Here is a 23,182-nt window from a genome sequence, read left to right on the forward strand (position 1 = left end):
AAATTATGTTATACTTAGCAATACGCCATATCAAAATTCAGGAAAGCTGTGTGTACCTGCCAGCAGCGCTATGTCAGTTCCTAGTAGCTGTTTCTCCCATGAAGTACATGTTCTAAGTTCTGTATGGCTTGCTGCTTACTATCCTGCGTCTGTCTTTATTGGGGGAAGAAAGAAGTGGTAAAATAATAGCAGAAACATTTCCATTTGGTGCATATATTCACTGCTGTGCAGTCTGCATTTCTGCTCCTTCCCTGCTTCCTTCTGCTAGAGAAAGGGATGTGGCTGGGTTGCGTGCTAACAGATTGGCTTGGAATGCTACTGAAATTTCCAGCTATTCTCCTATACACACGATTAGGGGCACAGAGGGGTTTTGTTTTGTTGTGGTGGTGTTTTTTTTTTTTAACGAAGTGATCAGCAGATTTGTTGTTTCTGTTTGATTGTCAGACAGATGTAGTCAGCTTTTCAATGGCGCTAGCGACTCACTTTCCTTAGAAAGGAGGAAAGCTCTTTTCAGCATCTGGTCAGCCAGGCCAGGTTCTGATTTCCATTAAGTTGGTGCCAGTTCAAGGTAGTTCCACTGAAGTAAATGGAGTTTGGCACAGGTGTAAAACTAAGCTGAACTCAGCTTTAGTTTCTGCTGCCAGAAAACCCTGTATTTAGAATTCCATTTTTCATGGAGTACAAAGGCTTTCTTTTCCCTATGAATGAACTGCAATATGACTCCTCTTCTGACCAGTCATGCAGCAGAAAAAGCACCCTCAAATCATAGATCACAGTTTTGCCACACTAGTGATCTTTGCACTAATGGAAAGAGACCAACTTCCAGCTAATACCAGCATCATCACACAGAACTAGACACGTTTGGTTTTGCAACCTATCATGTTTGATTAAACTTTTATGAACACCTCTACCACAGACGTCTACATGTGAGCCTTGATTAGTGCTGTGCTAGCTATAATAATAGCATCTCAGATTGCACTGAAAGAACTGCAAGAGAAGTAAGAGGTAGTCAGTCCAGTATGATGATATTCTTCCTCTTCATGATTTCAAAATATTAATTTCAACTGGAAATTATACTAGAAAGGCTTATCCATGGTCAACTTTTTGATGTGATATAAACCTGAAGCACAAGGCAACAGATTTCCTTTTTATTTGTATTCTATTTTTATTAAAGCCTATTAATCTTTTCCTTAGGGGACACTGTAATTTAAAAAAAAAAAGAATGTGTTAAAAGAGCATTAAAAAAAAAAAGAAAAAAAAACCCTCTAAAATTACCATGCAATATTTTACCTTTATGCAAACTTCCCCTTGCTGAGAAATTTACTGCATTGTTAAATACAAATTTCTCAGGGAAGCAGGGACAGGTTGGTGTTTTTAAAGATAATAAAGTTTGTTTTTAAATGTAGCAAAGGTAGGCAATTCTAAAGGCCCTGATCAATCACTAAGAAGCTTTGTTGTAAAAAAATACTTCTTTAGAATACAAAGCAGGCTTTTCAGAACATTCAGGCATAAAAGAGGAGGGAAGAGTAAGAGAGGAACATCACAAAAGCAGGCATAATTGATTCATAACATGTACTGAAGAGATGCAAAACAACAATGTAATTACATACTATTCTGTTTTCCTGCAGCTCCTTGCATATGAATTAACCAGCTTGCATCCCAGTTCTGCTCTGTATTATTAATTTTATTAAGCTGTAAGTTCTTATATTTCAGTCTGTTGTCAGCTTTACAGATTTTTACAGCAGCAGTTGAAATGTAGTGGAGCTGAATGAATGCTTCTTGTGCTAAGTCTTCCGTGCCGCTCCAGATACCAGCCCCATCTCACCACAGGCCTTCCTTTCAGTCCCACTAAGCCTCCCCCTAAAAGCAAACTATGCTGCCATCAAGATAATATCCAATCAATTAAGCATGTCTGTGAAAGCATTCCTTGAAAAAATGGTGGGCCAAAGCTTATGAAAACCTTTCAGCTCTTATTGTAAAGCGACACTGAACGTTTGCAGGCTTAATTTATGTCTTTGAGAGACATGGTAAAGCTAGAGGAAAAGGAGGACGAGGATGCTGCCTGAGAAGGAAGTCTTTTTTGGTGCAGCTCCTCCCATTTGCCTCTATTTACTGCCACGGAGTCCAGCATAGGCTTCAGCTTCACATTCAGCTTCACTAGACACTGGAAGAAGATTAAAAAAAAAGAGGATGAGAGAAAAAATATCGGCAATATTTCCACTCCTTTGATGGACAGTGCAGGGTAAAAAGAGTTTAATCTGCACCGTGCCCCCACCCTCCTCGGCCCCAGGTGTGAATTCCTCTGTAGGTAAAGCTTATTGTTCCCATTGAGATCTCTTTATCTTACTTGGTTTACCCGAAGCTTTGAGTAAGCCACCAACAATGTTCAAAAAAGCACATAAGGTAGCAAAGTTACTGCTCAGCTACTTTAGCTTTCTTGTAATCCTTAAAGACAGTCCTTTTGAGTAAGCATCCCCCAAGTGCCTGAGGCTGGTTGCTGGCATCTATGAGCAGGAGGTCCACTGGTTGGATGACCAGTTGGACAAAACTGAAATAACCTTCAGATTCTCCTTAGTGCTAGATTCTTATTTCCCATCGATGAGTAAATCACAACAGTACTGTGCTTTCCAAAGCTGGCAAAAATTCTGTTTCTGTGTGCTCAAAATAAAAAAAAAATGTTTTCTTTTTAGATTGCACTGAAATCACATCTTCTCTACATACCCACTTCAAAGCTCACAGAAGCCAGTAAGAATCTTTTACCTGGTTTCAGCTAGCTTTGAATCAGCCCCCATATTATATAATTCTTGCACACATTTGCTAGAAGTTTACTTTACCTTCCCCTTCAGTATCAAATGCTTATGTGGAAAGACCACAAGTGGCTTCACTTGGTTTTGTCCCTACATTAGAGACAGAACCTCATTAACTGCAGCACCCAGATATGAAGAAAGGGTTAACCAGTTACCTCCCAGCAGTCATGTAATCTGCCCTTTCAGGACAGACAGTATTCTTCTTGTGCAGCTTTTCTGATTAGCAAGAAGTGGGTTTTGCTGAGCATTGGGTATCATGCTTTCTCTGATAGAATGGAAACTATTTATTTGCCATTTGAAATACAGGGTTGGTGCAAGATAAAAAAAATAATGACAGAGAAGACAGCAAAAGCTGCTCTTCTGAAAGTGCAGAAAATTATAAGGAAAAGAAAGGAAAGGAGTAGCAGGTACCTTTGCAGTTGATAACTTTCATTATTTGCTTTAAATAGCAGGGTTAACAGCAACCACTTTAAATGGTCCCCAGAGCCCAGACACCACTGAAGAACTAGATTTTTTTTATAGCTAGTCTGCAAGCCATGGGAGCTTGGTTAGCTACTGAAGTAAGTCTTGGTAGATTTTTAATTGAGCTATTATATGATAATTAAGGGTTAATGGCCTGATTTTAAGATGTGCTGAAAACTTGCAATTTCAGTTGACTTCAGTAGAAAATATGAATGCTCAGCACTTCTGAAAAATCACTCCATGAGTAAAAAGCTGATTTGTGTGGAACTCCAAGCAAATCCACTTGAAATTATTTCCTTAGAACATGCCACAGACCAGGCAGATAATTTTGCAACCATGGGCCTGGGGTAAGAGGCAGAGTTACTGCAGTCTCTGCCACATATAGTATGGCTCACTGGTGGTGGTCATGCATTTGATAGAATGGACGTGGATTTGTAACATTCTCATAATCGTGCCTCAGAGTTCCCCATTTTTAGCTCTTCATTTCAGACTTTTGTATATTCCTCAAACCTGATTTGGCAGAATCCAAAACAGAGGGGCAATAATACATTATAAACACCTGAAAAGTTCACGGCCGCTGTCATTAACACCTGCCTTACCACAGCTAAAACTCAGTGTCTAGAGGTAGCACATTAGATATTCAAATCTTGACAGCAACTTATCAGATCCATTCTATGCAAAGCCAGTATCCATCCACTGGCAGATCAGCTTGCTGGCATTTCTTAAATCTTAAAAAAGTTTTTGTAAAGTAATTTTCCAATATTTAGATAAAACCCCTAAAATAAATGAGTGTTTAAATCTGTATTTAAAAATCAGTGTATTTCAAATGTCTCTAAGCACAAAGACGGCATTCTGCACTTACACCTTAGCAGCCCCAGGATTTGTAAGCACAAAATGCAGTACAGGCTGTTCCTGTCATAAATGCTATATACTAGCAACCTATACCTGCTACAGGAAATGAAGAGGAGCTCATTGGGGCTGTAGACTCTGTCTCGGTGTGGCTGTGCAGCTCTCAGCTATGTCTGTGTCCTTTCTGTACTGTTTTGTTGCCAAGACTGACCACAAGACCATGATGTTTGCAATCCTAGTGCCAGGGAGCAAACGTAGAGGTTCCTGGGCATGACCTACTGCTGTGCCTGTCCCTCCAGGCCTACGCATATGCCACGCTCTTAGGGTAGGAGCCAGCCCTCTCCTGTACAGTGCCAGGAGGACTGTGAGTGCTTGAGCTGCTTAGATCAATTAGCTTTGCATCAGCTACAGCAGAGACCAGAAGCCCAAGTAGACTGGGAATCGATTCAAGAAGTACCCACACAGTTCTACAGTAATCACTGTGTCTTATGAGCTGAAAACACATTTTAAATCCAAAAGTAAATACATGTATTTCTTAGAAATATATACCTAAGTGCATATTACAGAGTCTAATAACCCAGGTGCAACAGAGGTTACTGGGTAAATAACAAGAATGGTTAACTAATAACATTAGCTTTGATGAAATAATTTAAAAAGAGTATTTAGGAAAGAATAAACCATGTCTTTGATAGTCATTTTTACCATAGCACAAGCAATTAATTCTATGGAATACTTACAAAATATATAGTGTAATTTTAAGAAACTTTATTTTGTTGCACATTAATTTAGGTTAGAGATACTTGACAGTGCAGATTTTGCACTTGGCCTATAAAATGTCTTTATTCAGACATTGATTTGATGTTTAAACCACTGCTTCTGTATTTAGTAACCTTTCACTTTGGGACTCTTTCGTTCTGATGTAGCCTTTTAATTAAACCAACTACTATAATTCCTACGGAAATTAGCTTTTATTTTAGTTTTTTTTTCCAGCTATCAAAGCATTTCAGTAGGACTTTTCTGATACAAAGTACACAAATTGGATTTTATTTCTGCTTGAGATGTAATTAAAAACTCATTTGATTACTATATATCTGGCCCTGTTTTAATTATTAAACTCCAGTAATCAATTTTCTTTTATGAAGCTTCTGGGAAATTATCTCAAAAGCAACACATTTCTCTCCCTTCTGGCAGGCTCTCGACCATTTACTGAATTACATTTGTAGCACCTGTTCCTGATCCGGATTAAACCACCAATTTATTCCCAGAGCTATTTAAATTTATTTGGCTGTAGTCTAGTCAGGGTTTTCTACTTCCTAGCTGCACTTTTTACTTTCCATTTTATTGCATGAGAACCCCTTGATGTACTGCTCCTCCATGCCACTATTTTTGATGCATGCTTCTCACCAACAGCTTTGCTGGCGATCTCTCTAATTTGGTATCCAGCTTCTTAACGCCCAATTTATTATTTGCTTTAGTAGGAAGAGGCTCGGTCTTCAACAGCTGCCTGACGTGGGATACCACCCCATAAACTCATAGCCCCAGAAACGCTCTTTTTCCTCATCCCTGCTTGGCATGGCAGGCAGGCTGTGAGCCACCCATGCCTGGGGGAGAGGGAACCCCTGCCTGGGGGAGTTCCCCTCTCCCTGTCTGGGATCTCCATGCCCACTTGCAGTCCAGCCCTTCCACCGCAATGCAGCTGCCTTGCTACACAGCAATAGGTACGGGATTGCTGACCTTTCCCATTTCATCCCCTTTGCTGTAAAAGCTGTTCTTAATTGCAGAATGATAAAGGGTGTTGGAAGAGCGCTCATGCTAGCGGTTGCGTGCTCCGGTGTTAGGCAAAGCCAGATAGGTTTGCAGTTCCCTTCTGCAGCCATATATTACCTCAGATGTGTGACTAAGCTGTTTCTCAGAAAGTTACCGTATAGCACTGACTTTTTCTTACCACCTTCAATTATTTAGGTGTCTTTTGTGACTATGCACTGCTCTGCCCACAGCATATTTTCACAAGGCATAGCTCCTCTTGCATATAAGCTCCTCCAGTACAAGAAAAGGTTAAAGGCATTTCTGCAATACATTGTATGCACCTGGGAGAGGGGGACAGGGCTTAAAAGGGGGAGAGCACAAGATACTTAGTGGAAGCTGTTTATGGGAGAAGATAAGAAGGGGAGAGTGCTTTTTCTTGGGTATAGAGATGTATTTCTTAGGCATGTTTTGCTAGATAAAGCATAGAGAACGCAGAAATAGCAGAAGTAGCAACAAACCCCTTCAGAGAGAGGGTGATGGGTAGCAATGGAGGCATTTGTTGGTAGATCTGCCTCCTGGGTTGAAGGGTGATGGTGGGGGAGAGGAATTAATCTGCTACATCGCCTTCATCTCTGGGAAAGGATGTTATCTGAAACAGCCAAGATGCAGCACAGTTGTGGCCGGAGTCTAAACTATCGCAAAAGCAAATACAACATTTTATTGTATTCTAAGACTAATACCAAATCCTTTTAAAGAGGAGCATGGTATGCCCTAACTTACAAACACTGCAGGACCTCCAGAATATATACTTTTCTTCCCTCCCCGCTGGAGATTCTCATCCAAATATTGACCAATTTTGACCTTGCTTAACTTATGAGCTTTGACAAGATTACAGCTCATGGAAGTATGGTTGCGGGTCCAATATTTGCAAAGTGCATTTATGGAATAAGACCATATAAATTCATTTTTATGACTGATCACATATCAGAAAGTTATAGGTCTCAGTGTTCACTCTACTTTGGAACCCAGTAGTTTCTAATGAATCACTTTTATTACGTAGGCAGTTTCTAAGTTGGAAGGGAGGACTGGGGACCGAGAAGCCATAGGGATAAATTCAGACCTGGTGTAAGCGTATGAAGCATTGCTGAAGTCAAGAGAGTCATGAACAGTTACAGCAAAGCTGAATTGGACTCCTGAGTTTTGCTGAAGTGGCTTTCATGTGAGAATACATAGGCCAAAGGTGAGCCATCTATCTGAAAGTCCTTGAACTTCAGATTAGTTCAAATAAAAGGGAATGCGTACTGCAGTCGTCCACAGATTTGATCTTCATAATACAAATGCTTGATGGAAGTTGTTTTGAAAACCCAAAAGTATTTTTGTATATATGCCCATGTACTAAAACCAAGAGAGACTGCTAAAATTCGACCTTCTATAGGTAGAATACAGAAGATAAAGCAATACAGAGAAGATATAGGGATTAACTTCAATGAACCTTTGACTGTGTGCGTATATGAATTAGTTATTTGCCCTACTGATTCAGTGCCATATTTAACCATTATGTTCCAGAAAAAAATACTGTATTTGGGCAGGGGCTGAGTTCATGAAAAAAAAAAAAAAAAAAAAATTACTGCAGTCTCCTCATAGTTGAAAGAGACTTTGTTTATTCCTTCTAGGGCTTACTGAGGAGGGGTCCAGGTCATCAAGTACATAATGCATCAGTGCATTACTTTTGTATTTCTGCCAAGGAATGTTTTTACTGATGCCTAAAAATGTAGTTAGATGAAATGAATATACTACTAACTGCCCTGATAGAAAACATGAGTCTCTTTGAGCTTCTCTATAGAAATTGTTAGCAGTGCGTAAAGAACCAATTGAGACTGGAAACAGATTCTAATACATGCACAAGTGTTCAGCTCTTCCACTATGAGTTAGCATTATGTGTCTGTCTGGTGACAGTACGCTAGCATGAATAATGCTGCACTCCTTTGTAAGTAAACATGCATACTATAGAGGGATGATAATAAAGTAAGATTCTCCACTGGTAAAACATGCCAGGTACTTCAGGGAGGAAAATATGTACAGGGCTCCTGGTAGCCAAATGTGCTCTGGCCAATATCAAGCATGCTATGCTGTCCAAGGGAAAGAGTAATACTGAAGGACTGGGCACCTACTGAAGTGGCCCAAGTGGTGTGTTGCTATAGTTGCAAATGATTCATCTGTTCATAATAATTTCATGAAACCACGGGTTTGCTCAGAAAAGAAAGAGTTATTATTTCATAAACAACTTCTTGTTTGGCTCTGCTGTTTATGGTTTTGATTCTACGTCTAAAGCATACAAGAGACAGAATGTTTCTAACTCTTTTCCTTTCAACAGTTTAACGAAGCAGCTGATCAATGTCTTCTGCCTTGCTATTAAATGGATTTTGAAAAACTCTTCAAACTGTATCAGTCTCATATCCTTATTTAGTTCTTTGAATTTGCCCTCAGCTGGGAATTCTGCAGGCAACTGTGATTCTGTTGTGTTAAACACTTACTTGAAGCGTTTCATCCATCATCATTTCTAGTCCTTTTCTGATGCAATGTAGTTTGTGCTTTGTCTTTCTTGAAAACTGAATGGCTGTTAAATTATCCATTTATCTTCTTTCAGATTTGCTGTACAATTTGAGTTCCCTCTATTGGCTGTCTTTTCTACCTTATCTGCCAACTTTTCAATCTGCTTCCTCAGATCTTTATATACATTTCCATACATGACTGCATGTCCTTCGCAACACATTGGGCAGGTAATTCTAAATAACACAGCAACAGAAATTGTAGTATTATGAATTATTCACTTTTTCCCACAGAACAGGCTGAAAGCCTTTAGTGAAGCTTAGCTTCACTAAAGTCAGTGGCAAATGTTGTTTTTTCTATTTTCTCCCAAATATCTTTGTTGATGACATGCCCTTTCAGTCCAGACCTTTTTGGCATGACTATCAGAGAAGTTGAAGTATTCTTGTTTGAAGGGAAAAAGTACTTGTTTCTGCTGTCTCTTCTAAGCAATTTGGGAAAACTTGTAAGTTCCTTAAATTGTTGATACTAATACAATATGTCATCAATAATCTCACCAATTTACAAAAATCCTAGCAAAAATAATGTTCTATTAATTTCCAAAAGCAAAATGAATCCCTCCCTGCTCTCAGAAAACAAAAAGGAGGATCAGGATCTTGTTCCCATTGTAAAAAGGTGTTGGTGACACTCTTAGGCACAAAAATCCTTGCTCTGAAACCACTGACACTATGCCTTTCCATATTACACTGTGAAATAGTGACTGACTGAGAAGGGAATTGCAAATAAAAGCATTCTTTCTTTTTTGTATAGCTTTTCTTCACCTTTTCTATCTATTAGTACAAAAGAAGCACAAAACCCCAGACTCTTAGGTTAAGGGCATGAGGTAAGAAAAACAGTTTGCTGATGCTTATTCCATTACTGGAAGTTGTAATACAGTCATAGTATCTGAGTTTTCTTAAAGTTCAAGAGAATTCATTTCAGGTGGCCTCATTTAGATTCCTCATTGGTAGACAAGTAACAAAGCAACAAAAGTGCACAATGTGGTTGAGTTCCTATTTCAAGGATACAGAAAGATCCTTCTCCAGTGCCAAAATCTCCTTTCTCTGGGACAAAACTGTATTCCTAATGTAATCCTTAGCTACCATCCCTCCCCAGCACTGGCATTTGGCCTGATTAAGTTTCCACTGAAGCAAATTTCTTACAAACACAGCAGAATATGTTGCACCTGCTCTTCCTTGGATAATATTACCCCCTGGATTTCAACACAAAGTGAGACTAATTTGATCTGCCAACGTCTGTGCATCCTCAGTCCATGGTGTATCACATACTGCATCCTGAGCCTATCTGCTGTACTAATCCTTGTCAGCCAGGCAGTCCCAGGAAGCACAGATACATTATCTCTCTCCCTCTGCATCCAAATCAAATGTCAGAAATAAGCCTTGCCAAAAGTGTGCACCTTTATGGTATTCTTTAGGATCTAATGATAGTTATCCTCCTCTTCCCTCAACATGCTACAAAGTAAAAGCTGATTTCAATCAGAGTTACACAGCTGATCCAACTGCTTCCTGTGAACACATTTTTTTTCCAAAAAGCTTAGTCCCGATTGTCCTTTTTTTTAAATTTTTGTTAAAACACTTCTCAACAACTTGTGAACATATTTCAGGGAATGTCTCTATTTCAGAGAATATTGCTCGCGGTGAACAGCTCACTACCTAGTGCTATCCCTGCCCCCTGACTAGCAGGGGGTAACTTAAAAAAGAACAGCAGTGCTTTGACTTTTGTACCAAGAGCCCCAGGTATGGTGGGTACAGGAAGCCATTTCCAAAATGTTCATACAAATAAACTCTTCCTCATTAAATAACTTTAAATTTTTTTCAGTTCTGACTGTATAGAGGACAGAAACATCTGAAGGAAAAAGTCATTGTTTTGGCTGCATCCAGCACCTCTTGCCTGAGTAAGGACTAAGCACACAGTCCATTCTGGAGAAGCAGAACTAGAGGAGTGGTCCAAACCCTGAATTTCTTATCAATACTTCCTTATGCAAAATTGTAATTGAAGGCATGAGGGAAAGGGATAGAAGTGGTAACTGAGGAAGGGCTGTGTCAGGACACAGCAGTGTAAGCATGAATCTTAAAGCAGACCTTTTCCTCCTTCTCAGCAAAGGAATATTAAAAGGTTAATCTTCTGCCTTATAATTGTAACTACAGTATACACTTTTGGAAAAAAAATCACTGCATGCATATGCACTTCCAATTCAGGTGTCAAAAGTCAACTCTTGAACCAGAGAAGTTAAAGCACAGAGGTAGCCATGATTGTTGGAGACTTCTGTATATTTTTTCTGTGCTTTGTAGAGGCCCTAGCATTTATGATACCCCGTGCATTTAATGTATGCTTACAAGCAGAATAGATACTTTTGCAGCCAAGTCATCATATTCTAAAGATAGATCAAATTACAAGGCCAGACATTATCTTCTATAGGAAGACAAGCATATCACAGCTCTCGGAGTTGTAGACAGAGTGATTAGGTTTCTTTCTAAGTAGTCAAACAACATGACAAAGAAAGACTCTGTCCCTCCACATTCCATTCAAAATATTTAAAGTACTTGCTAGGCTAAACATAAATGTTTCTACTCTTCCCAGATTCGCCCAAAATCCTGGATGGAGTAATGCAAATTCACTTCTGTAGATACTATTATACATTTAAAGCTCTCAATACCCAAGAAAATCTTGAATAGCACTAAAAATAGCACTAAAATGGAGCGGTTCAATGGAGCACCAAGGTAGAGGTGAGCAGGGCAATCTCAGGCACGCATAAGTTGTAAAAGCCGTGAGCTTCTTTATCTTCCACAAAGACATCTCCCTTAAATTTAAATAGCTGCTGTCATTGTCACTGACTACCTGACTATGTATTTATCTGCCCAGAAGCAGAGTGCATGGCCTTTGGCCCTGCTATTCATAGTGTTACTGTCTGCCTAACAATGCTGTGAACAGAGCTGGGCTTCTGTTAGCATCTTTTGTTTGATGTGTATCGCTGAAGCTTTGATGTTGTTTGTGAGAAAAATAATGATTAAAAAGAGTAAGATCTTCACTCTCCCACTCTGTCTGCTTCCCACAGAGAAATCTAATCTGAGTTGGGAAAAATCTGACTGATCCTGTTTTAGGTACACACAAACCAGAGTCCAGGAGAGAAATCTGTTAGTGTTGAAACTCTTAGCATCTCCTTACTGGAGGGTCAGAGAGGTAATTTGTCTTAATGATCAAAATTCTGTTTCCTGTTACACAAACATGTATGTCCAAACAGGTACAGAATACTTTCCCTGTGTGGTGAACACAGCTGTCATTGTAGCCATAGTGCTTTATTTTCAGTGCAATGTCTTAGATTTTCTGCTTTAGTTGCGTGTTCTTCCCCTTTACAGAATATTCTAACAAAACAAGGGGGATGATTGCTTCATACTGAAGCTACATTAGTAGATTTGAAATGCTCTACAGTTCCAAAAATGCATTTTTCCTTATAAATTATTGTTCCAATAAGCTTGTTTCTCATCTCTACTGATGAACACTTTTCTTGCTGGCATTTTTGAATGAAGAGCAAATGTGATGCAGTAAAGCATAACTAAAGCCTCTAAAATCAGAGCTTCAGAGTAAATGGATGGCTGTTCTGCTACTCAAGGCAAAAACTTCACTGTCACATAAAAATACTCTCATAAGTGATCACTACAGTAACAAAAAAGTAAATTCAATAAAATTATAATGTCCCATGTGTAATAAAAAGCAATGAACAAAAAATTGGGAGGCTTTTATCTTCACAAACCTTTGATCCACAGTGTGAAGGAAACAGATTTGATTACTAAGGTATTTTGAAATTGGAGGTGGCCTGATTCCCACATTGAGCAGCAGATATGGAAAAGAGCAAGGGAGTTCTTACCCATGGCTTAACTTGTGCCAAGAGCAGAGTCAGGCTTACAGACAAACACAAAAAAGTTTTGGATTTAGACACTTGGATACGGGAAATCGAGCTAAGCATAATTCCTGATATTTATTGTGTTGTGTGCTCTCTTATATAGCTATATTCAGCTTCAAGCTCCGCTTTAGCTTAAGATGTAACACATTTTGTGTATCTTTGACCTTCTTTCTTCTGAGTAGGATGAGCACTCCAGGGGGCACTCAAACAGGATGGCCAATGGCAGGTGCACAGATCTTGATGATTTGTTAGTCACTTGTAAACCTTCTCACAAAAAGGGGCCAAACTCAGAAAAGAGTTCTAGCGAGGTAAGCAGAGGGATGACACACATCTCTCTATAAAGGAGACTTCATTATCCTCTACTTGGGAGAAGAACTGCACCTCAGAGTGGGTTGTCTTAAACGACATTAAGGAAATACAGAGAGCAGAGCAGGTACATGAGGAGGTAAAGCCAAATCTCCCCAGATGACTGATCACATCCCAAAGAATGTTTCAGAACGGAGAAAAAAAAATAAGGCTAGGAAGGCCATATCTCTCTAAAATGCTCTGCAAAGTTTATATGCTGTTTTAAGTATAAAATATTCCTCATGGGCACTCTGGTATGTAGCCTAGCTCATAAGCCTGGACTGTGGAGAAGGTATGGTTTGTTATAGTACTGTCAGTGGCACTCCTGGAAGCTAGGGTTGTGAAGTTCCTTCTGCATTTCATGCTTCAGACACCTGCAGCTGCCAAGAATAGCCTGCTCTTGGGAACTACTTTGAGCAAAGAAAATTTCAGGAGGCTCTGCTGATCTCCTGCCTGACTTTAATTGGAGTTGCCAGCATTCACTGGTTGCTGGGACCGTGTCTACTGTGTGGGTGTCAAGTAACACAGGGCACGACATTAGGTCCTACTGTAGCAACTGCATTGGTATGGACACACACATTCCCCCCAGAGTTCCCTTCAGGGCTCTGGATGCTAGGATTTGCCCACAAGGATTCAGGACTCATGGAAAAAACTACATGCAAAAGCCTTGATTTTGTTCTCTATGGTTTAATGTTGTAATTTTGGTATCAAAATGAGTGTCAAATGTTTATTTCAAACATACGGTTTTTATAAGTGCTATGCTAGTGAGCTATGTAAGTACTGCTAAGATTTTACTAATTTGTTAGCTGCCACACCGCCTCTTTACGTTGCATTTGTAATGATGTAACCCATTCTCTCCCCACATGCAGTCCCTACAACATATTACAATGGCTAGAATTTTAAAGAATGTATTTGGAAAGAAAAAGAGAAGAAATCTAGGACTTGGCCATAGTTGTAGTGTTCAGCCAGTCCTAAATGGAGAATTTACAATGCCTGAATACACTGCTGATGTGATATGTGTATTGAGGTTTGATTAAGCTGGATATGAAAATTAAAACTTGGCTCCATATTGAAAAGAGAATCTCCCGCAGTGTGATACTATGACATCAAGTTTTCTGTTTACCCCTAAGGCTGGTGCTGCAATGACTTCCAGGTTTGATGGTGTCTCTTTTTTAAGTTGTTGAGCAGCAGGCTAATAGCTGCACAGCATGATGCAAAGACAGCAGAAAGCAGGGAAATCAGATGTGAATATATTCCCCAGAGATCTCCTGCTAAGATGGAGCTAACTAACCAGAGCTTTAGTGCTCAGATGTAGTCTTCTCATGCAGAGGATGGGCTGATTATCAGCTCTTCCTGCTTTATAGTACATTTTTAGATTACAGATGCTATTAAAAATCATGAATTTTGGTATAATATGCATTCTAGTGTAATATGAGCTATTATATTGAAAGGAACATTATTTTTAAAAAGTTTTCATCCAAGGTCAGCTCCCCCCCGCCTTGTCCAAATGATCTTGCTATTCAAAAAAATAGGGGTTTATATTCTTCCGGACTTGCTTTGCCTTAATTGTTTGAAAGCTATAGCTTTAGTTTATTTCATCATGACAAAGACTGACCTAAGAAAGGGACTGGATCTACTGGCAAAGCAATAGCCCACCTCACTGTTTACACAAGCGCATGTTGTCCATGTCACACAACAGGAGTTGCCTTTGCTGCTCAGCAGTCACTTCGGTATTGCCACAGCAGCAGCCTCAGATGCCACAAGGTATAGAGGGCAGAGGAAGCACATCATCCTTCTTACCTCATATATGCTATTGGTGACATATCTGGTCTATAAAATGAAAAGGAACTGCCAATTCATTTTTGTTTGTGTGTAGGGAAGCTACAATTCAGGCATAAGTTCATCAGTTCAATGTTAACATGGGAGCTGGTACCTGCTTCCCTGCTCTCGGCTTTGTATCATCACTGACCCGTTTGTTGCTTGGAGATGTGAGGCAGTTTAGGGCGCACTGGTAACAGGGACAACTTGTTGCAGTTCCCCGAAAATGCCTAGTGAGAACATTCCCACATTTTCTCAGATATCAATAGCCAAACTGGCAGTCTTTAGGGGCATAAGGTGGTCTGTGGGGTTTCAGTGAGTAGGAGGAAGACTGACTGACACTTATCGATGGTTAAGTTTCTATAGTGTTATCTTCCATTTACCATCCTGCTCATGTAGTTGTGCTTTCTATACAGATAAGAGAGAAAAAGTTAAAATGGTGAAGCTTGTTACACAAGTCAAATTCTGAAGCTGGTTTGATCCAAAAAAAGAGAGAAGCATTATTCTGGTCATCTATACCCTTAATAAAGTAGTATTCCAATACTTATACACCTTGTACCCAGCACCCATGCAGTCTGTGGAGAAGCATGATTAAAAGAGTAAACTCCAAGTTAAACAGCACACAGGTTAAACCACAAATCATTTGTCACTGACCTTAAAAGCTTGGCCTAGAGTGCACCTTAACAGTTTGGAAAGGAGCCAGAAGGGAATGCAAAGGCTCAGCCTTGAGCTTCCCTTTGGGTCACATATACTTGGACAGGTTTTGACAGTAGCACCTAACGAGGCCGAATCTCTGGCACCTCTCTGCAGAGCACTCCAAACCTTGCCATGATGAGAATCAGTTTGTCTCAAACATAATAAAATAAAGAGTTGCCCTGTCAGCTTTTATAACATAGAGAGGAATTATGTTTACAGATATTACCACCTTCAGGGAATCTGAACATTTCTGCATACGATTCAGTCTTTTGGTAAAATCAAAAGACAGATAAGAGTTCAAGTAGCCTTCAAGGCTGCACTGTAAGCTAACTCTTTCTCCCTAGAGAGGCAAGAACAATCTTCTCTGGACTCTACAGGAGCAGTAAGTAAAAATTACCTCATACAATGGCATGCAGATGCTATCAATCCACTCAAGCTGCAACCTGGGTAGTTCATCTTTCCTGTTCCGATCAAAAATGGCCTGAATTGAGAAGGGAACAAAACTGTCATGCTTTATTACAACAGAGTATTTTACAGACACATCATCCAGCACTTTGGAGCTATGATCAAATTCTCACAACCAGAACACTTTGTAAACCATAATCAATCTTTGCAGCAGTCTTTCTACTGCTTTGTCAGGCATGAAAAATAAACTGTTTATTTTCAATTCTGTTTTGAAATTTGTAGGCTGAATGTATTTGAATTTTATAATTCTGTGATGTAAAATAAATGCTCCACAGCTGGAGTTGAGCTGGTAAGAAACCTCCTGTAGAAATGTAAAGTAGATACCTTTGAGTAGAAATTTCCCTCTTCTCACATAGGGTTTTTCAGCTCATCAAAATGAACAGTCCCTCCCTCCCAGTTACAGACCCTTTTCTGCAGAACCAGCCATGTCTGGGAATCCAAAGGGTGGGAAACTCAAGAGATCTGTTTCGGGAGCAGTTATCAACTTGTTCCTCTGGAAACAGCCTAATTCACTGCTCACTGCGCTCCCCCAGAGAGGAAACTACACAGGTCAAAGCTGATGTTTAAGAGGCTCAATTATTGGCTGAAAGGAGGTGGAAGAAACTGAGTTCTGCAGAGTTTGAATGCGAGTTGAATTTCCTCTGCAACCTGCCTGAGATTACTTGAGTCTATCAGCTTTCCGTCTACAGGTTTTTAATCCTCCTTCTAGTGGCCCATCCACACCATTTATTGAATGCCTTTTTTTAACTCTCTGAATATGCCAGGTTTTAAATCTTTCTGTCTTTTTCTGTGGAAAGTCTGTTCTTATTCTGGGCCCATCTCCTCAAGGTTGATATCTCCTGAGAAAACTTACTTTCCTTCTGTACCTTCTAGAAACTCCAGATTATACATATTACATTACATTAAATGTCTGGTTGAATTCTTCTAGTTGTAGCCTGCCCTTTCTGACATACACAGGTATTCCACCGTGTATCTAAATAAGAACAGGAGGTAAGATTCAAGGACTCTGTGATCTTAAATAAGAATCTTCATTTTGATTTTGAAAAATTCTGTATTTCCTATTTAAATAATTTTGAAAAGTCCTGTAATTTTCAGATTGTTACAAGCACAATGCAAGAAAAAAAATCCTTGAGTTATAAGATAAGAGAATATCATATTATCTTGCTGGCCAACAACTCTTATCTAATCAGCAGCAATACCTGCCTAGGTGGGTTGTCATAGCAATGCGTCATGAAATTCATCAGCATTTGATCTTGTTTAAAAATTCCTCATTAATGTGGTAAAACTCTACATGATTTTGACCCTTAGTCATCAACTGTTAGAACTGATGAACTTTGTGATTATTTAGTGGCCTTATCTCCCAACACACTTAATACATCAGTTTACTGGATTTTTTTTTTTTTTTAAATTCTGAAGGGTCAAACAAAGAGGAAAACCTTCCTTCAAGCTGTATGGTTTCAAAGCATCCTGCATGTGGCCCACAAATTACTGTATTCCTTGCTGCAGGCTGTAGAGCACAACAGAAGAAAGGGCTCCTACGATGGAGGAAATACGGAAGACATTTATAGTCATACACTCTTCTTTCCCATCTGTCTAGGCTGTTGGATGCAGATTTTCCAAAGACATGAGTCGAGAAGACAGCTCTGGCTTTTGTCTTTCTCTGCACTTCTACCAAGTCTACAGTATGTCCAAAATGTAGATGTAATAACACGCCTTAAAATAATTCTTAAGGTTGCCTGACCTGGGCCATTTGCACTGGAATTCATTGCTACTTGAAGACAGTAACATTAATGTGTGTCTTTCTATTATGCTTCATTAGCACGAGAAACACACTTTGCAAATTTTATAAACAAGGCAGAAAAGGCACTTATATTCATATTATATGGAATAGTATTTGCAGTAATTCAGGCCTAGATTTGGTCTCAGAATTGTGAATACCATGACTGACTGATTATTCTTCTACTGGACTACAGCTACCATTTTTCTGAGATGATGTACACACGGAACTACTATAGGGAAGAAATCCATTAATGTCCCAACCTCTGACAGTGTACAAAGTGAAGAGCCATTTATTGTATCTGAGTATTATTTACTACAAACTTTTAAACTTTATTGACGTCATTACATCACCACAGGCTCATGTGCAAGTATTATTGAAGTGAGAACAATTCTGAGCCACTGGAATGGTCTTTTTATTTTTGGAAGCATAAACATATTTATGAGTTAAACTTTTAAGTTAAATTCTGTAGAGTACTTTCTGTTACCCTTCTTCTGTTGCCTCCAGATAATGGCTTGTCAACATTTTGAGGTATTTAACCTGGATAAGGCTTTCTCTTCAAATTGTTCACTGAAAATCTTTATGAAACTCTTTCTTCTTGTTTGACACTTTATACCCATCTGCCCATATTCCACTCAATACCAATTTAGCCTTTCAGTCACAGTGTTATATCTAGTTGTATACCTATAGAAATACTTTTCAACATTTGATACATCACATAACATAGATAGACAGCTACAGCATAAAGTAAATCTGACAATTTTGATTTTCATCAGTAGCTGGTGATTTTTTATTTGAATACTGTGTATTAAAAACAATACCTGTTACTTAAAAAATTAACTGACAGAACAACTTTGTGAATAGGTACAGAAAATGGGGAAAAAGGCTTAATGCAAAAGTGACTGGAGAGATTTTATATATGACTCTAAATGTATGTCCTTATTGGACAGAGCTTTTATTTATTCCAAGATCTTTCTTTACATACAAAATACAGTTAGTTTTTCTGAATGAACCCAATGATATTTTCTTACCCTATTCAAATTAGTAACTATTTCAGAAGTGATAAAAACTTACTGAAGGGGTGAGTTTGAGTTCAGATCTTTCTCTGTCTCCTTGTTCAAAGAACTCACTGGTTACCAGCTCAGCTGCCTAAAACATAAATCATGATAAAGATTAGAGATCTTGCTACATAATTTTTAGGGTAATGAGTTCTTGCTCAGATCATGACTTCAGCCTGTGCTTAAATGTAAAGAAGTGAATAGCCCCACTTAGATAACTGATGCCTAAATATCTAAATATGAACTCAGATTGTGATTATCATATTGAATCAAAATCAAGAACTGGGGGGTTGGAAGTTGGGATCCATCTTTCTGACTTTTGTGAATGAAGATGTTCTGCTATTCACAGAAAAGGTTTGTCCTTCTCAAAAGAACACAAGATTTGAAACCAAAATTGGTTATGGAAACAACAGGAATTTTAGGACGTCAAACAGTGAGAAATCCTGATATAGTAGCCTTTATGTACTGTACTCTTTCCATGTGTGGGGCTTAGAAGGTAGGTATGTGTTACACTTCAGATGCAAAAAAAGGAAACTAATCTACTGCAGCTGGCATTCAGTTCCTAAAGCTCCTGTCATGCCTGCTCATTGTTTTCAAGCTAGGAAATGATTTCATAATGCCAAGGCACAAGAGGGTGAACTAAGCAGAGAACCTGCACTTCATAAAATCTCCAAATTTCTTGCTCTAGCAACTGCATGGTAACTAACACTCACAAATCCTAAGCTTGTTACAGTTGAAATAAGGAGTACCAAAATAAATTGGAAGTAGGTGAATTGATGTTATAAAGTACTCTTAAATCTTGAGCCAGGCTATCACATAGTTCGGAACTTTATAATGTATGTAATCCCAGTGCACTAATAAAATTCTGGATCAATACTCCACATAGAGGAATAATTTAACAACTTAGCAGCAATTAAGGGTTTGCCAAGTGTATTGTATAAAAATAATCAAGACCTAGTCTCACCCCTGTCTCTCACTGCTATTCTGATCCTGTTATCCTTGTGTCCCTTTCCCTCGTCTTTTGTCTATCTTCTCTTCCTGAGTTTTGCCTTCTTACATGTAGCCTTTATTCCCTTAGATTCATATACTTTAATCTCTTTCTCCCTCACTTTTAATGTTTGGTTGGTTTTTTTTTGTTTTGTTTTTTTTTTTTTTTTTCCCCTTTCAGCACAGTTGAGGTCCAACTATTTCCTGTTTTCCCTCTGTGGACTTATTAGCCTCTCTGCTCAACCAGGTAATGTTTCAATCAATCCAAGACTGGATTTTTCAATATAAAATAAACTTGTACTGCAGGGGAATTTTCACCTGCAGACCTCAAAAGTGATAAGGATAAAAACCCAGTTTGCCAGAGACTTCAGCACTAATTCAGCACAAAGCACATAGCACAGATTGACAACATGGAAAACAGACCCTACCTGACATTTTGGCTGTCAAAGAAAATGGAAAAGCTAACTGGGTTAAAGAGGAAAAATGAGGAAGGATTGCACACACTGCAGCTGTGGCTAGGTGGCACTGAAAAAGTCTTGTGACTCATTTTCCCACTGCAGAGTATCGGCAACTTCCCATGATTTCCATGCGAGCTGACCATATTCTGGCCAAGTAGAGTAACAGCCTTAGAAGGACTATTGTCATAGCCTGCTTATAAAAGCAAAAAAGACTCATCTGACAAAACTGCAAGCTGAGCTGACGCCCTTACCACATAAATGCTTTTTTACTGAGTTAATGTGCATGTAACTTGTAGGTCCTTTTCAGCCTCTGTTACTTCCTTGTCCTTCTCCAAGATATCTGCCAGCTCCTGTCTCACTAATTCTGTGATCCAGCTTCTCTTTTTTACCCCATCTTTTTAACTATCACTTTGCTGTTAAGCCAATCAGACTCCCTCCAGCCGCTTAGCCACACTTAGCTGCATGGATACCAGAAATAAAGGATGGATGCTGAGTAAAGCAAGACACCTAGAAGAGGGGAAATGATGTGGTAAAGGACAAGACTTATGGGACAGGTTGCTTTCTCACATTGTAATTGTTTTACAACACAGGACTCAAGTTTTATGTTTATTGCTAAAGAGCCTACTCAGCAGCAGAAGCCTGAATTTTTGTTTGTTTCTAAGTACAAGATGCTAAAAAAGGCTCCATACTACACTTGCAGTTTTTTCCATCAGTGTTGAGAAAATGAACACATTTATCTTATATACTGAAGATTTTATGTTAATCAAAGTCTGCAGATCATCTGTTGTGGTGTTTGGTTTTTTTTTTTTTGTTTGTTTGTTTGTTTAAGGAAGATTCTGCCACTGCCAAGGAAAACTTTGAGACAAAACAAGTAAGCACAGCTATATGTGGCCAAAACTTTTTTGGATTGATCCATCCATTTTTTTTGATAAGGATTTAAAAGGTTAATAAGAGGAGAAGTTGTAAAGCCAGATCTCTTTAGGTACCTACATGCTGCTCGCCAGCATGTGTACATGGAAAGATTATGCAATAAACCATTCCTCGCAGAAACCCCCTGCTATTTTTTTATAGCATTAATACCGCTGTAAATTGATTCCAGTTTTGGTCCCTTGTAAGCCAGGGCCCTGGGAATATTGTCCCACCAGTTCCGCCTCCTCCTAGCCCTGCTATTAATCATGACTTGCCTGTCTTGAAATCTCCCACGGTTTGGTCACAGCTCCAAGGTCACAGGCTGTCATTAGCATTGATCTGAAAAACAGAAATGAACAATACAAGCTGAATCAACCTTTGTTGGCATCCTAAACAACTCTGTGCTGGATGCATAAATAAATAATACATATATAAAATGTCAGCCCTGGCACCTTCTTTTCCTCCAGAAAAGAATGACATGTTTGAAATCTCAGCCATCAGCATGGCTTTTACATCACAATTGTGCCTAGGAAGCCTAATGTGTTGTAGGTCATCAGACGACGAATTTTGATCTTGTGCATTGCACACTAGAAAAGAAATGATATTGCAAGGGAGCAACTGCTAATTTTGCAATACTTCTAACACTACTTACATTAATAACTAATGTACCAGAAAGCATGTGCTTCACATGATATAAGTAAGGGTATTATTACATAATAACACCTGCAAACTGGATTAATTTATATGCCTATTTGTAAGCGACTGCTGTAGCAAGAGAACCTATAATCACAGGAGGCATCCCAGACACTGTTTAAGCAGTTTCTACTGCTCATCCACAATAAAAATTTAAGATTTACTATGAGCTATACTGTTCTGCTGTAGTTTAATACCTAGCTACAACCATGTTTTATATGCATTAGGAGAAGGAAACCATTCAGCTGTAGAAAGCGTTTATGTACAGTACATGATGCAGATAAAAGTCTAAGAAAGTTTAAATGAAGAACAAGGGCACTGAAAATGAAGCATCAAATATATTGCCTGAATCTAAAATTAGGAATGGGTGAAACGATACGGAAAATAGAAAATGGCCAATATTTTGGTCAGAAGACCAAAAGGAAACAGGATTTTAATGACATTTCAGATAAAACGAGACATAATCAGGCATGCATATGCAAATACATACATTTTATTGTCTCAGAAGCATGGTGTACTCAAACCACCCGCAATGTCTGAGGTTTTCAATAGGATTCATGCTCAGATCATTCTTGAGGGCTGGAAGAGCACCATGTATCTGCAAATTCCCAGGTAGAGACTAGAAGAGCAGAGGGAAGCATGGCCAGTGAAAGAAAACAGCTGAGAGGAGGAGGGAACGGGGAAACGGACAAGAAAGATCTTTGTGTCCTGAGGCAGAATATTGATGCTTTCAGGAGAAAGAGCCGAAAAGGCTGAGCGGTAACTGGTGAGGCTGGGAGGAAGGGAAGAAAACATGATAGAGTGTGAAGGCAGAAATAGGAATGGAGAAGATGAGGTCACACTGATTACATCCCTGCTCTTTCGTAGTGTTTAGAAATCATACTATATATTTCATATCATGGATTGTATTTTTAAAACAAGCTACTTTGTCTTGTTACTCTAAGTCTTTGCTCCATGATATATGAAACAAATATAGCTACACTTTGAAATAACAAGAAAGCATGAAATAGTAGGGCTCACCGAAATATTTCTCGGTGTTTTTTTATATTCCAATCATAACCACCTTTACTGACAAGATCAAAAAACTCGGTCCTTCTCCTGAAACAAAACAGAATATCAGAGATGGAAACGACACAGCAGTAGAAACAGCAGTGGCAGCACTGCAGTAGAAACACAGTTCTCTGGATGATATGAAATCATTGCACCTCATGTATTATTGTTAAAGTCATTACACTGACAGTCCATTTAAGCGAAACATACTAATTTCCGAACATGTTCTATAAATGTCTGTTATCAATGTCAGAGTTGCCTAGTAAAAGCAATATTGTATTTATGGTCTCTGCAGATAAGGAAATAAATGGTACCAAAATGTTCAGTCTTCCATGGAAGCATGAAATGTTCAACTACAGCAGTGGACAGACAGACAATAGAAACACTCCTGAAATATATATATGCTTCTCTTTACTTGTCCTTGCAAAATGGTTTTTACTTCTGCATCCTGAAGGGTTTTTCAGACGTGCAATTACTGTTATTTCCCACATACAGAACAGAACAGTGAGACACAGGAGCTGCAGATGTCTCAAGTTAGTAGTTCTTATTGACTA

The 23,182-nt window shown here is 38.9% G+C and overlaps 1 protein-coding gene across 1 annotated transcript in view; it reads right to left on the reverse strand.

The window, feature by feature from the left end:
• Positions 1–1,657: 1,657 nt before the first annotated feature.
• Positions 1,658–23,182, reverse strand: part of PDE11A (phosphodiesterase 11A) — a gene marked incomplete at its 5' end in the record, with an annotated part of 140,331 nt that continues 118,806 nt past the window's right edge. The window contains 5 exons of the mRNA XM_082483281.1: positions 1,658–2,164; positions 15,629–15,712; positions 18,548–18,618; positions 21,157–21,224; positions 22,599–22,676. Coding sequence (XP_082339407.1) covers positions 2,003–2,164; positions 15,629–15,712; positions 18,548–18,618; positions 21,157–21,224; positions 22,599–22,676 — 463 coding nt within the window. The 3' untranslated portion in view covers positions 1,658–2,002. The remainder of the gene's footprint in view (positions 2,165–15,628; positions 15,713–18,547; positions 18,619–21,156; positions 21,225–22,598; positions 22,677–23,182) is intronic.

This window comes from Vanellus vanellus (genome assembly GCF_965231255.1).
Source record: "Vanellus vanellus genome assembly, chromosome: 5".
Classification (NCBI taxonomy): Eukaryota; Metazoa; Chordata; class Aves; order Charadriiformes; family Charadriidae; genus Vanellus; species Vanellus vanellus.